A 17059-nucleotide genomic window follows, 5' to 3' on the forward strand; every position below is an offset into this window, starting at 1 on the left:
TTGGTCGACTATCCAAGAACATTTAAAGCAGAATGGAAAAATAAGCAAAGCAGGTGTTTGAGTCCCTCCATAATCTGTCCGAAAAGAACAAAGCCAACCTATCCATCACATGCAACGTATTACTTCAACCGCACCATACAGAACCGTTTTTTGATCGTTTGATTAGTGGAGACAAAAAAAGTCCAATATTAAACAAAAAGTCCTATATGATAATCCAAAACTCAAAAGGCAGTTTTAATAGGGGTTACAAAAGGTTTACATCCAGAAAAGGCGCTTCTAGGTGTTTGATGGAGTATTCGCGGAATTGTTCATTTTGAATTTCTGAAACCTGGAAAAACTGTTAATGTAGACCTTTATCGTGAACAATTGGGATCTAGCGAACCAATCTTTAATCGAAAAATAACTGGCGATTGTCAAAGGAAAAGGCGTCATTCTGCAACACGACAATGCAAGATCGCACTGTGCAAGACGAACACTGGGGTGGGAGGTACTGCCTCACCCACCATATTCGCCCGATATCGCACCCTCGGATTTCCATTTATTCCGATCCCTACAACATTTTCTTAGTGACAAAAAATTTGAAAATTTGGATGATGTCCAAAATGCCATCTCAAAATATTTTACTTAAAAACCAATTGATTTTATCGGTCTGGGATTGAAATCGGCATACTAGATGGCAAAAGGTTGCTAATAATGAGGATGATTATATTATTGATTAAAAATAAAAACTTGTTTACAAATTTATTCGTTTGAATTTAATGTAAGAAAGCGACATTACTTTCCGGTCCCCAAATTATTTCCATTAAAAATTGAAAGATAAGAAAAACATAAAACACTAAATACAGTTAAAACAATTAAAGAAACAATTTTTACAATTAAAATTACAATTTCTGCGCAAAAACAAGCAATTCGGACAGCAGGCAAGAAGGCAGATTTTTCGGTGAAAATAAAAGTTTCTTTTTGGTCAACATGGGCAAAAAGACACTGAAGGTGCAGGAAGACTTAATTCACTATTCTGCTAAGTTTCAAATGCAAACAAATATGGCTGCTATGGTAATAAAAAACTAGGCTTAGCCGCAGTTCAACAACTTTTAAGTTGTTGATTATTCTAAAATTATTGCACACAGGTTAACTAAAGGCTTAAAAACTTTAACAGGAAAATAAGATCAACATAATTCACTCATTTTTAAATCAATTTACAACATACAAGAATAATAATTTAAAAAAAATAAAAAAAAAACTGAACTCACTGAGCCGATTAACAGAGTGGATATATATACTTTTGGTTCGTCCGATTACAATCAAAATGGGAGGTGCACAACTACAGGTTATAACAGTCCTATCTACAAAATTTCAACGTTCTGAGGCTACTCGCTTTTGATCATGCGAGATAATACGTACATAACGCACGTACATACAGATCCCACGAAAAAAATCTGTTTTGAATCCATTTTAAATCAGCTTTATAATTCGTTTAGGGAAAAAGTGTCCTTCATTCTCTCCTTACGTACAGATGTCACGCAAAAACATCGTTAAATTGCATTCGATAGCTGTCAAAATGGATATTTTATTTGAAATATGATACTGGAAAATTTTCGCGATTACAATACTTCCTTTACTTCGTACGAGGAAGTAAAAATGAATAAACGAGATTTTCGAATGAGAAATCAGGGTTTCTCTGCCTTTTCTATACAATTTTGAAGGTATTACTACTCTTGCCTGTGGGCGCACAAGCCGTGGAATTCTAATCATTGGTATATTCAAGCAAGCTTTCTCTTTCATACAAATTTCAATTCTGTTATACTCTTCATTTATAACGTAGCAATTTTAATGGCCCATAGTGTAATTTTCCTTGCGGCGAAAGGCTGAATTTTTTAGAGTATCAAATTTATGACATTATAAAACAATTAACAAACATGCTGTAATTGCAAGGGTTATATGCATTATGTAAGTAATGAAAATCAGGCAGTTTAAGTTTCGATAAAGTATTGTTACGAATTTGGTATTTAAAAAGCTAATGTTAGTTCAATTATAAATTAAATGGTTTTATTTCCCGCGCAGTGCAGCGCGTGGCGAATATTAAAAGAAAGCTAAGCCGGAAAATTGAAAATACAAGAGCGCGTGTATTAAACTTTTAATAAATATCTCTTTTTGATTTCGAGAAAGTATTAGAAAGTACTCGCACGCGATTTAAAAATCTTATAAATAGGAGGAAAACTCTCAAATCGTTCATAAATTTTGTGCATTCTTGTCGATAGCGCATCGCAATTCAGTTAGAGTTCTAAACGTACGCTATTGTAATAAATTTGTGTGTCCATAAATAAGTCATTGATTTGCGAAACCGAAGAAGAAAAATGTCCTTTTATAGGACACCACTCGATAGTTCTGATGAAGAGGACTATCGAAGCGAGCGTTCGTCCAAAACCAACAAGACCTATCCATTGAAGAAAGAGGATTTCATCCTTATGGCCAAAGAAAAGAAAAGTAAAGCGAAAAAGGCGAAAACTATGTCAGATACGGAAAGCGAACAACCAAGTAAGAAGAAAGATGTTAAACCTGGTAAGGAAAAAAGAGACATTCAAACACCGAATGGAGAAGCTACTGATGAACAGACAACAGAAGATTTATCAATGGGAAATGATGAGGACATCCCAAAATTCAAGTCATGTTCTGAAGAAGAAATCCGGGACCAGATTGCGAAATTTGTATTTGACGTAATTTGCAATTACTTTCATAAAAGAACTAAGAGTGAGATGGATGTAGAGACATTCACGAAAAAATTTTATCCAGGGCAGATAACTGAAAGAGGAACAGACAGCAGAGAACAAGAATGGATTTCTCCTAAGAAAACCGCGAAAGTATCAGAAAACGAAGCTCCTATGGAAGTTACGACGGAAAATCGATATGAGCAGCTAAGTGAAGTAGAAGGTATGGAAGAAGAAGGAGGAGCCGAAAAAGAGGAAACTCCACCCCCAATAGTTTTCCAGCAAAACGAAGTGGATTGGCCTAAAATTCATGAAATCCTTATCAATACCTGCAGTGAAGAATTCGAAGCCGATATGAAAATGAAACTACTATATGTTAATTTAAAGTCAGTAGACGATTACAGAAAAGCAACTCTGGTTTTGCAGAAAAGAAATATACCATTTCATACTTTCCAGTTACTCAGCGAAAAACCTATTAAGGTTGTTCTTAAGGGTCTCCCATCGACGATGAAGGAAGGAATAATCCAGGCAGATCTGGAGAGAAGGAAATTCCCGATAAGTAAAGTCAAGCAGTTTTCCAGACGAAGAGGAGACGCTATCGAGAAACTTCCGATTTTCCTGTTGGAGCTGAAGAAAACGAAGGAAGGACGTGCAATTCATGGACTCAACACTATGTTAAGTGTTAATGTGAAGATCGAAAAGTTTGCCCCGAAAAAACGCGTAATTCAATGCTATAGATGTCAAGAATATGGACATTCGCAACATCTTTGCTCAAATCCTGAGTGATGCTGCAAGTGTGGACAGCACCATAGATGTAAAGAATGCCCTCTAAAGCCAGAAGAAAAACCTAAGTGCATCTTCTGCTCACTACCGCATGTAAGTTCATACAGGGGTTGCCCCGTGTACAAGAAGCGATATGAAGCAAAGAAGCAGCAGACGAAGCCAACAGCTAAGATCCCTACGCCGGCAGATTTTCCGAAATTCATCGAAACAGAGGAAGACAGCAGTAAAACCCAGATTAAACCTCTCTACAGTGATAGAGTAAACAAAAAATTGGAAAACCCACCCACATAGTACAAGGATATCATAAACTGGATCCAAGATCCTAAAATCAAAAAAATTCTGAACAGTATGGTTGAGCACGTTGAGAAGATCCGCGCTGCAAAAACCACGGCTGAGAAGTTTACTGCCGGGTTCAAAGCAGCCATGACACTGATGAGATTTGCTGAAAGTGAAGAGTAATCACCAGCTTAGAAGCATTTGAGGGAATTTCACTATGTTTACGATTTCTTTTTACTTTTTCAACACACAGGTTCCCCTGTTTACAGCAGCAGAGCTCGGGGTCAGTACTTGGGTGGGTGACCACCCACGTGACTGGCCTCGACGTATCATCTTTCTTCAACTACTGAAGATACATCACAGCTTGTACGGCGGCCAGATGCTTGAACTCTCATTCTCCAAAGTCTACTTGACCAACTCACGTGCATTAGCACATGTTCCTGCTTCACCTTTGTCGGTGCGGTGTAAATCACTTTAATTTTTAATTCTTCCCAACGCCTTAGGGCATATCTCCAACAGAGACGGTTAAAGTAGCAGAGGCTACTAAATGCCGCCTAACCATTCACTCGATTTCGATTTCAAATCGTTAGTTAGTTTGTTGTTGTTCTAAGAGTTTGCTTAAAAAAACTGCTTTTGTTGATTGTAGTGGATTAGCTTTCTTTAGCTGTTTTGAATTACGTTCTATTGGACATTTGAATAGTTAAAAGATATGTACTGTGGGATATTGTAATACTGCATGATAATTTGAGAAAATTTAAGCATTTTTGTTGTGATAATAATAAATTTTTGTTCATTTTTAATCGGACTTGTGCATTCATTTCATAACGAACCCGTACGCACGCAACAATTTTTGGTGTCAGAAGTGGGATTTGAATGCCAATAACAAGAGGTATGGAAGAACAATTGAGACAGCTCATTACTGCTTTTGCGTTCCAAGAAAAGATGGAAGCTGGCCAAACATCTTTTAAAGAAGAAATTAAAGAGAAAATGGATGCTGGTCAAAAATCCGTACAGGAAAAGATTGAAGCGGGACAGGAATTCGTCAAAGAGGAGATGAAATCCGTTAAAGACGAGATGAAATCTGTTAGAGACGAGATGAAAGCAGGTCAAGAGGAAATGAAAAGAGAAATTACCTGCTTAATAGAAAACAAATTCGAGGCTATAGAAGGTAGAATAGACTCGGTCGAAAGTAAGGTTGGAGAAATTGAAGAAAGAGTCTCCTCCGTCAAAAAACAAATAGAAGGGAGAATTTCTGCTGTGGAAGAACGAATTGAAGGAAGAGTTTGTGACATCCAACACCAAATCGAACAACAAATTGATGAGAGAGTTTCTGCAGTTGCCAAAGAAATGGAAACTTTACAAAAATTCGCAGCGACGGTAGGGAGCAAGAGTGATGATTTTAAATTCTTACCGATGCCTGCTCGTCCATCTCTGAAGCTATCCACATATGATGGGAAGACATCCTGGCAAGTATATAAGACCCAGTTTTCTATCGTTGCGGATGCGAATGGATGGGATTCTCAAGCTAAGGCCTGTCATCTCGCCGCTTTTCTGAGAGCAGACGCTTTCCGAAAACCAAAGGCTAGATTTCGAAGCTCTATCCGGCGCTTTGGAGCTGCGCTTCGGCGAGAAATGTTTAAAAGACTACTGCAGGTTCCAATCAAAATCCCGTCAACAGAAGCTCACCGAAACACTTCAGGAGCCCGCCACGGATGTTGAAAGGCTGTCACATCACGCCTTTTCGGAGTGCCCGACAGAAACAAGGTTAATCCTGTCCCTGCAATATTTCATCGATGGCATCCGGGACCCTGAAATACAGAAAGCACTGCGAACGGCGGATGTTAAAGATTTGAAAAGCGCTTTAGTGTACGCCATGAAATTTGAGGCAGCCCAGCAAGCCACTCGTCGAGACCGCCATCCAGTCAGAGCTGCTCAAGTCCAGGAGCCAGGGGATCAAGTCAGTGCTTGTCTAGACGATTTAACTAGACAACTGAACGCCTTGAGACGGAATATTGGTGACAAGAAACCGACCGTAAAGTGCTGGAACTGTGGTGCTGAAGGACACATACGACGAAACTTCAGAACACCCCAGGGCACGGATGCTAAGACCGCTCCTAACAAACAGCAGGGAAACTAATTAGTGGCCATCTCGCAGGGCGGAGGTTGCCAGATAATGAAAAGCCCCGGTTTAAAGCGCTTCAGATTTCTGCAGTGAGAAGCGGCAGTAATGGACTTTTCATAATAGGACATATTAATGGGGTTCCCTGCAATATGACGATAGATACAGGAGCCAACGTTACCATCATCCGAAAAGATTTGGCTCAACAATTGGGAAGCAAACTTATCTGGACGCCGCCCTGCGTTACCCTACAGACTGTGTCCGGTGAGAAGATCGACATCGATGGAAAAATAAATGTTAACATCACGTTTGGAAGTGCCGCTTACCATCACACCTCATATGTAGCAGAGATCACTGATTCTTGCATACTCGGATTGGACTTTCTAAGGAAATACAATTTTTCCTTGGAATTTAAAAATAACGAATTGCATTCTACATCTGAGGACATAGCGTTATTTGGAGTTAATGATGAGGAAGTTAAATCTGTACATAAAATCATAGCACAAGACAATATCACAATACCGGCAAGAACAGAAATTTTACTTCCTGGATCCATAGCCGAAAACAGAAATTTCCGCTACGGCATCATAGCATATCCCAATAACTGTAATAGCCCAAAAGGAGTACTAGTAGCCTCAACACTCGTCGACCTATCCAGAACGGTTATCCCGGTGAGAGTCGCCAATGTAACTGAGAAGGGAAGAATTATTAAGAAAGGTGAAGTGGTTGCAGCATGTACTCCAGTAACCACCGTTGAAAGAAAGACTAACATCCAAGAATCCGTGTCCTCAGAGAATGCGCAATTAAGCGATAAAGAGAGGAATGCTGCCGATCGCGTCATTAAAGATCTTCAAGTTGTTTTCCCCCGTTCGTCTTCTGACGTGGGTCGAACTAGTTTGACACAACATAGAATAGATACCGGCGATCATCCCCCGATCAAGCAACATCCACGACGTCTACAGTTTGCTAAACAGGAAGAGGTGCGAACACTGTTAAAAGATATGGAAGAAGGCGATGTCATCGAGCCTTCAGTAAGTCCATGGGCATCTCCCATCATCCTAGTCAGAAAGAAAGACGGCTCAACAAGATTTTGCGTTGACTATCGCCGGTTGAATGAGGTTACGAAGAAAGACAGTTACCCTCTTCCTAGAATTGACGAGGAGACGCAGCCGAGGCAAGCTGCAACGTTACAACATAGAGGCGCCTTTTGAACGTATCACCTTTGACATCCTGGGACTTCTGCCACGAACTGCTGATGGCTACAAATACATACTCGCTGTCATCGATTACTTCACCAAGTGGCCTGAAGCTTATCCTATTCTTGATCAAGAGGCTGTCACAGTAGCTGAGGTAATGATACAGCACTGGATTTGCAAGTTCGGAATGCCTCTTCAGTTACATTCCGATCAGGGAAGGAATTTTGCCTCGGCAGTAATCAAAGAACTATGCAAACTACTTGGCATTGACAAAACTCAAACGACGCCATTGCATCCCCAGTCGGACGGCATGGTAGAGAGGTTCAATCGAACCATCCTTAATAACCTCTCATTAGTGGTTTCCAGAAACCAACAGGACTGGGACAAGAAATTACCACTCTTTTTACTGGCTTACCGCAGTGCTGTCCACGAGACTACCGGCTATTCTCCATAGCAGATGCTCTTCCGTCGTGACCTTCGTCTGCCTTGTGATCTATTGTTTGGCCGCCCTCCGGATGCTCCTTCATCGTCTGAGGAATATATTCAAGATCTCCAGGACCGGTTTGAAGGGATGCACAACTTTGCACCAGAGCGAGTTAACTTGGCGACGGAGAAGATGAAGACCCGATATGACACAAGAGCTACAATCAATCCACGAACATCAATTCCACGAAGGAGACAAGGTGAGGTTGTGGAATCCGACTCGATGGAAAGGACTTTGTCCGAAATTACAGTCACCTTGGGATGGCCCGTACACAGTCCTAAACAGGCTGAATGACGTCGTGGTTCGGATTCGTAAGTCTTCGAACTCTAAACCTAAAGTCGTTCATTACGACAGATTAGCTCATTACTATGGTCATAGTACGTAATGTAAATAATTGTAAATAGTATAAGACCATGGTCCTTTTTGTTTTTAAATGTGTATTTGAGTTTATTTGTATTTAGTATTTGTTTTGTATTTAGTATTTGATAGCATTTGATTTGTTTAAGTTAGTTATTGCATTTATTATTTATGTTGTTTGATATTGTAATGTAATGTTTATGCCCCAGTTGCATTTATGCCTCAGTTGTAAGTTTGGCTTCCTGTCCAGGGATTGTACTGCCAGGGACGTGCAGTCCTTGGGAAGGGGGCAGTGTTACGAATTTGGTATTTAAAAAGGCTAATGTTAGTTCAATTATAAATTAAATGGTTTTATTTCCCGCGCAGTGACGAATATTACAAGAAAGCTAAGCCGGAAAATTGAAAATACAAGAGCGCATGCATTAAACGTTTAATAAATATCTCTTTTTGATTTCGAGAAAGTACTAGAAAATACTCGCACGCGATTTAAAAGTCTTATAAATAGGAGGAAAACCTCTCAATTCGAGAGTTAGTTAGTTTGTTGTTGTTCTAAGAGTTTGTTTAAAAAACCTGCTCTTGTTGATTGTAGCGAATTCGCGGATTAGCTTTCTTTAGCTGTTTTGAATTAGTTCTATTGGACATTTGAGTAGTTAAAAGATATCTACTGTGAGATATTGTAATACTGCAGGATAATTTGAGAAAATTTAAGCATTTTTGTTGTGATAATAATAAATTTTTGCTCATTTTTCATCGGACTTGTGCATTCAATTCATAACGAACCCGTACGCACGCAACAGTATTTTATACTCCGAATCTTTTTTGTTTGAGGTCGGGGAATATGATACGGGGCACAGGTATATATTTTGGTGACCTTCTTCGTACATGAAACATATATCAACTGTACAGGTATAAGTAAGATGTAAGTAAATCATGAAAGATAGTGACTCTAAAAATATGTCATATGAATGTCTCTAAGGCACACTGATTTTGCAAGCACAGAGTAATGTAAAAATATTCATACCGAAATTTAGTGAAAAGGATAGTGTAAATGAAAAAATTTTAAGGTCAGATGAAATTAAAACACTTCTGTACTCTATACACAAAAAATGCAGTTATTAAAATTTATTACTTCCCATATGAAATTGTTTCAATTACTGATTCAGTGGCTCAAATTGCACATTAATATTCGTAGAGTTTTATCCAATTTTGGTTTACCGTTAATGTAGATAAAATTACAAATTTAAATGAATCCCATCGAGCTCTAACATCTGTTAAGAGGTGTTTGTAGTTGAGCTGAGAATCTGAGCTAATTATTATGACTTTGTTACTAAAAGGGATGCCGGCCAGACGGTGTAGAGGTTAGATGAGCCCATTGCGATACCGAAGGGCCCGAGTTCGAATCCCGGAGAAGGGTGTTTGTAAATGTATAGTGTCTTTGCGGCATTGGAGCTCTCTAACTATATGGAGAGCCGAAAGTCCTCTAATGTAGTTTGGTGGCAGGAGAGAGGAATGGAAGACCCTCTGACCCCCCTTCCCCCCCGGGTCGCATTCTCTCAAAATTTGGGTGGAAGTAGAAGCCCTAACCTTTTTGAGGCTCTGGCAACCATTCTTGCACGAAATGCATAGATAAGACAACAAAACGGACAACTACGAAATACTTGTAAACTGAACTGAAAAGTATTACCTCATCATAATCCGACTGAGTGCTGAAATGGCACGTAACTTCAGTTATAATGATGCCCATTGCAAAAAATCCTTCACCGTAACTGAAATTAGAAAATAATAATAATTATAATAAATAATAATATTGAAATATATTTCCAGTTATGAAGTAATTTAGAATGTACATTTAGTGATAATAAACAGTAATTAAATAATAGAACACTACAATAAAATGTAAATATTTGAATATAGATATTGAAACAGTAAGTCTTAAACCGTGCTTAAAGTGATTAATTCTTCATTCAAATAACAAAATAAAAATGTACAACTATTTACAACAAACAATATTTTTAAGAAAATGCTTCATAAAAAGATTACATTACAAAACATAAAATAAATTTAGTATTACATAAATTAGCCATAAAAAACCTAGCCAAAATTGAATATCTGTATAAAACCGAATTTCAACTCGCTCTTCAAATCTAGCAATATATAATACCAAAAGTTAGAATAATTGGCCGTCTGATTCTAGCTAGACCTTTCAGACGAGCTGAAGATGAATAAAAATTCGCTTTCAATTTCCATTTGAAAATTAAGAACGAGAACACTGCAGACTGAAGCGGCACTTAATTCGACATAGTTATTTGACACTTGAGCCGGAATGCAGAATGAAGCGTCACTCTATGGCACAATTTCTCTTTTTCACTTCTTCCAACTTTCAGGCATGAACTTCATTTGGTAGTTTGACAACATTATGGTGAATTTTACTTGGATTCTCAGTTGCGGTAACAATTCTCAGACAATTACAAGTTTGTCTTCTTTCGACAGCTCTCTCGTATTTGTGAATAAATTTCATTTATTTCATTTCTACTAGATAGTGAAAAATACCTGTATCAAAACTGATTGCCTATTCTGCTAGCTTTAAACCAAAAGATATCACTTTTGCAGAACAATAGAATCAATGGAACTGGTGATGATAATATCCAAAAGAGGGTTCATAACGATATTAACAATAAAACAAAGGATAATGTCATTCGCGTGGATTCGCCTTTAGCAGAGAGAGACTTCTGATAATTGTTAAACAATTCTAAATCAAATAGCAGTATTGAGAAATTTGAGTGATGTATTACTTGAATTGAATAAAATAAACTAATATGTTTTCCCCAATTATTTTATCTCTAGTATTCTTTCTGTGATCAAATTATTTGTAAATTATTTTAAAATCATTTGACCCAACATCTTCAATAGTAAGATATTTGCTGAGATTTCTAGACACACGGAAATATATGGCAATTCTTTTTTGTAATAAAATTTCAATTTACCTCTTAAAGCCTTTGATATGAGATTCTTAATATTAAGTTAAAATGCAGTATCTCAATGAAATGCGGTTTCTTGAAATAGAGGAAATAGTAAATGCAGTAAAGAATTAATGTATTTGATATATTACCCAATTCCTCAACTGAAATTTTGGTTTCTTGCTCAAGAAAAGGAAAATTCTCGAAAGTTAATGCTTTTAATATTTTTAATATTTTAAACATTATCTAATATTTAAGTTCACATTGAATGAAATGCGAACTATGTAAGATAAAATTAACGATACACGTTAAAATTTGCATGAAATTATAAGTTGTATTATCAAAATTTTTATGTTATTATCGATTCTTCAGCTTCAAAATTAAAACAAAATTCTACTCGTTTTTTAATTTTGATAGTTAACAAATCATTTTTGAACATTATAATATATATTAAAATGATGAATTAAATGGTAATTAAATTGAAATACTGAATAGAAGAAGAAGATTCTTCAGCTTCAAAATTAAAACAAAATTCTACTCGTTTTTTAATTTTGATAGTTAACAAATCATTTTTGAACATTATTATATATATTAAAATGATGAATTAAATGGTAATTAAATTGAAATACTGAATAGAAGAAAATATAAAAATCTGTTAATCTAAAAGTTAAAAAATCATTTTTGCAGAATTTGATAATAGATTTAAAAAATATGGTTTTCTGATAAATCACCCTTATTTTTAAACGTTATGATGTCATTCTTATATTAACAAATTTTGTTGAAATTAGAGTTATGCACCTCATTACTTAAAATTATGATTTTATATACTTTGAAAGATCCGCAGTCGTATAAGGCTCTTAGATCTTCACATACTACTGATTTATTTGCTACTACTAACTGTAAAAAGGTTTCATCGAACATTTAAAAGGAAAAAAAGAAGACTGTTTTCTTCAATTTAGCCATGCTATTTTTTCTTAACTATCTCTGCAGAAAAGAACTGCTAAAAGTGAGCTGGCAGGACAGTGAAAAGGCATGCGTCACAACTTGCTAATCAAAAAAAAAAAAAAAAAAAAAGATATGGATTATAGATTATAATTATGGATATTATTAATTGAATTTCAAAAGAAAGTTTGCCCTTTCATTTTGAAAACCAGTTCTTTGACAGACGATTTCTTTGGTAGATCTGAGTATTTCAAAGTTTCACATACACAGACCAATATCTTTCTGGCTGCACGTTCTTTCTGGGCTTGAACTAAAGAGGAGATGCATCAAAAGAAACAACGCAACTTCAGCAAAATATAGTAGTAATCTTGAGTATGATCATTTACGGAAGTTGTCGTGGTCATTAATACCTAATATAAGCAAATCTGTGGCGGGTATATGGAAATATAAAGTTGCATTAAAATATAACTTTAAGAAAAGAGTATAAACCGCTCTAGCTTCATTAAAATATACTTAAAAATCTGATATTAAACATAGGAAGAAAATTATCCTACATATACCAGAGCTTTTGAACTTTTGAATAAAACAACTGCAGTAACGTTATCAGTCCTAACAAGATGTCACGTTAGAATAAGCATGTAATAAGATACATATAAGATAGTTCTAAAGAAGCATTGCTTACGTTTTTAAAAATACGGGCCAATTTGTGCGCACAAAGTTCCATGTTAAAGATCGACCAATAAGATTACGAGCAGCAATTTGAATAACCACGAATATATCTTGAGGCTTTATTTTAGTTTTGTCCAATGAATAATTCAAATACCTAGAAAAGAAAAAGTAAAAATGATTTTAAAATTGTTGAAGAAAGAGAAAAATAGAAGATCAATAAATATATTGCTTCTAAAATTCGTTATCCATTATCTAACATTTTTCAACATTAATGCATTTAATGAATCCGAAGTTAATAACAATGCATTGGAATAATTGTTTCATAATATTAAATAAAGCATCAAATTATAATTTCATTAGTAAATTAGAATGGTTATGATATAATATATCTCTTTCTGCTTCTACTTCTCTCTCTCTCTCTCTATATATATAATTTATTTTCTAAATAATATTGATTAATTGCTTATATTATCTCCTAAGTTTAATAAAAGTAGAATTATCTTAAAAGAGTGAATAAGTTACATTTTGAAAGATGTTTTGGAGTAACTTGAAAGTAAAATGTTAATAATGTTTTAACGGGGACTGGAATTAAATCATCATGAAGAACAACATTTCAATTGTAAAAGGAATAAATTAAAGGCAAGAATTAAATTAAATGCATGTAATCACTGTCATTGATCGGAAATTAGTTGACTTTTCAAGGGGAACAAACCAACTCCCGTTCAATGAACAATAATTAATAAATAAATACGAAGGTGTTTCGTCTTTACTCGAGTATTAAGGCAAAGCCAAACCAGCAATTCAAGTCAGGCCAAATATTTCCGTGAATAGAAGAGATTATGAACCAATGATGATATTCAAAGAACTTATTCCCATGAAGCATTTTAGTCGATTCAATTTTGAGTGAAAAGCAATTTCTGCAGTGAATTTCGAAAAAACTCGAGTAACTTTTATTTTTGAAAAGCATTCTTGAACATAAAATGTATAGCTTAATTTCAGCAATTTGCACACTTGTTCATGGCCAGTTATAATGGTGCACTTTTATATTATAAGGTATTTCTCCCAAGCATGTCTTCGTAGTGTAGTGGTCAGCACACTCGGCGTGTATTCGAGAGGCCAGTGGTTCGAGTCCCGGCGAAGACGTTTCATATTATAGTGATCAGCACGCTCGGCGCGTATTCGAGAGGGCCGTGGTTAGAGCCCCGGCGAAGGCGTTGCTCATTTTTCATCTTCCCTGTTTTCAAAAATACCTAAATTGTTATAACAATGTAATATTATAACAATGTAATTGATGTAAGAAAGACAGGCAACGATTTGTTAACAGAGCAGCATGTGAGAAAAGAATGCATTTATTTCCATTTGAAAGCAGGCTAAGAATAATAAGGGATATGGCGTTACTTTATTCCTATTGATTGGTAAAGATTTCAGTTCCCAAATTTTAATGTTTATTATTGACTGAAGCATTATATAAGTATATGTGCGTCATTAGTTTTATATAAAAATCATATGATAAGGGTTAATTTTTCAGTCAGGGATAATATGTACCTTGTTACGATAGTATGTACTTCAGTAAACGAGTAGATGAACTCTTCTACAGTTCGCAATCTTCCAAACCTAGTTTCCTCACACGTAGCGATTAATATTATTAAGATACAGAAAATTAGGAAAGCCCTTGTTTTTGATGAAATCTCGAATAGTGCAACCAAAAACCTTTTCCATAATGTAATTTGCAAGTCGTATAAATGTTTGCTTGTCGTTTCCTTACTTTCTCAAAAGTCAGAAATATGCAAAAATTATACTTATCGCTAAGCCAAGTAAGATAACAACTAAACCTAAATATTACAGATCCATCAGTATTCTTGCAGAGTTAGAAAAAGTATTTGAAAGAATTAACACCCGCATATTACAGCTTAATGATAGTCTTCTGCCGCTCAAACGGATCTGTGACATTGATTTCATTGAAATCTATCGATCAGGAAGCAACATTTTCGACTTGCCGAATCTGTGGGGGGGCATAGATATCAAATAGAATATTGCTTTCCTCGTGATAAACATGGCGGAGGCTTTCGGTCGTGATTGGCATGAAGGCCTCATTTATAAACGTAAATCGTCTTGATATGGAACGAGGTATTGCTCTCCCGATCTGGTCGTTCACTTCAAATAGAGATTTCATAGTTTCTCAAAGAAATGATACTCCAAATATCAGGTTTATTGCAGGGGTCAGTCCGCGCAAGCTTATCCCAAGGGTTAATTATTATCCCGATTTTGCAGGACTTCACCACATGTATCGAAAATTAGTGCTGCAACTGGAGAATTTGTACATAACGCTTACAGATCACAGTTGTTTATTACTCTGTATATTTCTGATCAAAAGAAACTTTTAACCAGAAAAGAAACTTGTTCGCCTTTTTATTAGGCGAACATGCAATTTGGGTTATGCCTCGTCAGCCAGGGCAACTATTAGCATTTGGGATCTTGAGAAACTGCAAACTGTTCAATCAATTATTTCCCTATTATTCTTGTGCCGTAATGATCGTGGGATACAGCGGTAGCTAGTAATAGAAAAAGTTAATTTTTTTTCAATTCTAAATAAATCGTATAACAATTAAGTCAATGCTTAAGATTTTTAGCATACACGAAGGATGTGTTTTAGAGCTTTTGCTGATGTTTTAATCTTGTTATTGTACATTTCCAGAGAACAGATGTTTCACTAGTATTACTCTCTTGAGCAGTCCTTGCTTATCGAAATCTGCGACACGACATTGACGTAAATTTCGACAACGATGGTTTCAAAATAGAAGATATTAAAACCTATAGCGAATTAGTAGAGCTCCGGTTCCTATGAAGAATTGATGGCTAGGATGAAGATGCTATTCTAGAACGTAGCAAAAGCAGGTGATAGAGCTGTAACTTATGATATTTAAGAACTAAAGGAGTTACGAGTAAAGTACAAAGCTTACAATAAAATACATGAAAATCTACTGGAAATCATTATAACAAAATAAATGATGAAGACATCCATTAATGATATCCCGAGACAAGAAGCCGCAGATGCAAATTTAGAAGAGAGTGAAGTTAATAATGGTTATAAACTCAAGCAGAAGACGACTTTTACCATAATAGATGCAAATACATGTGGAGATCAACGACCAATGCTGACTTAGCGAATTACCAGCAATGACGTCATTCCAGCACAGCGCAGTGCGAAGCATTCCAGACAGCGTCAGATAGCGTCCAGACGTGGTCGAGATTAGAGAGTGGAGATGTGAGCAGACGGCTCGCATGCTTTCAAGAGTTAAAGAAGACAGACGGTCTTCTTGTGTGTTAACTGCCTTTAGATGATCATACTATTTAAAGCTAGCCATAGATTTTTGTGTGAAAGGACTGAAATTTTCATCATTACATGAATCCTGCAACATTAATCTTTACTTAATTTATATTTATTACTTTTATCTATTTCTTATTAGTAAACTAAAAGCATTCAAAATGTAATAGTCGTGCTCTCTATTTTGAAAGAAATACCTACAAATTTTTCGACCACCCGTGCGGCTTCGAACTCGAAAGTGTGCAACTAGTGTTATGAACTGTGTCTTGAACTGTGAACTGAGTGAACTGTTGTTACGAGTTATTCGATTTATTGGATTACTATTTAAGTGTGTGGATTACCCCCATTGAAGACGATCATCTGTCGGGTGAGTACAAAACTATCTTTCCAATATGAAGTTAGTAGAAATTCCAGAATTGGAAGCAGCTTTAAAGAACAGTAAAAGTTCTGAAATGAAAAGTTTGCATAAGCTTATTTTTAATACTGATGGAGATCGAAATAACCGGAAAAGATTACGTGAATTTTTTTGCTTTATATTTAAACCAGATTCTGAAGAATTTAATAAGAAAATAGATACAGTGCAGAATAGTTTTACTTTGAATAAGTTAATTAAAGTGTGTAACGTACTATGTATAAATTCAGAAGGGTTAAAATCAGAAGTCATAACCCGAATTGTCTCTTTTCTATGTGATTTATCTGTATTATTTGAAAATATTTTGCATGAAGAAAATAGTGATATTGAAGATGAAACTATTAATAAAATTTCTGAAGTAGTGCTTGATGATAATCAAAGAAACAATCCTGGTTTTAGTGAGTCTCAAGTAAATAACAGTATGCAGCTTCCAATTCAAAATCATTTTAAACCTCATCTTAGTTTTTCGGATATTGAAAGTATTGTTAATCCTTTTTCTGGTAATGCATATGAAAATGCTGATAAATGGATTGATGAATTTGAAGATGTTATAAATTCTTTGAAATTGAGTGATTTGCATAAATTAGTTTTTGCTAAAAGATCATTAAAAGGTAAAGCGAAACTATTTATTCAGAGTGAACCTAAAGTTAATGACTGGTGTAAGTTAAAAAAGCTTTTGAAATCTGAATTTGGTAAAGCTTTTAATTCTACTGAATTGCATGAAATGTTATGTAAGCGTAAATTAATGGCTTATGAATCTTTAGATGAGTATTTTTTGAAAATGAAAGAAATGTGTTCGCGAGGTAACATTGAAGATGCTTCATTAATTAAATA

At 35.6% G+C, this 17059-nt stretch overlaps 1 protein-coding gene across 1 annotated transcript in view; it reads right to left on the reverse strand.

Annotated features, from left to right (window-relative positions):
* LOC118196179 (endoplasmic reticulum aminopeptidase 1-like) overlaps positions 1 to 17059 on the reverse strand; it is a 75688-nt gene that overhangs the window by 3541 nt on the left and 55088 nt on the right. Inside the window, exons 16-17 of the mRNA XM_035367593.2 lie at positions 12502 to 12642; positions 9605 to 9686 (exon numbers count right to left, since the gene is read on the reverse strand). Coding sequence (XP_035223484.1) covers positions 9605 to 9686; positions 12502 to 12642 — 223 coding nt within the window. The remainder of the gene's footprint in view (positions 1 to 9604; positions 9687 to 12501; positions 12643 to 17059) is intronic.

Source organism: Stegodyphus dumicola, chromosome 12 (assembly GCF_044657685.1).
Source record: "Stegodyphus dumicola isolate Sdum_Otavi_A_Nest chromosome 12, ASM4465768v1".
In the NCBI taxonomy this organism is placed as follows: Eukaryota; Metazoa; Arthropoda; class Arachnida; order Araneae; family Eresidae; genus Stegodyphus; species Stegodyphus dumicola.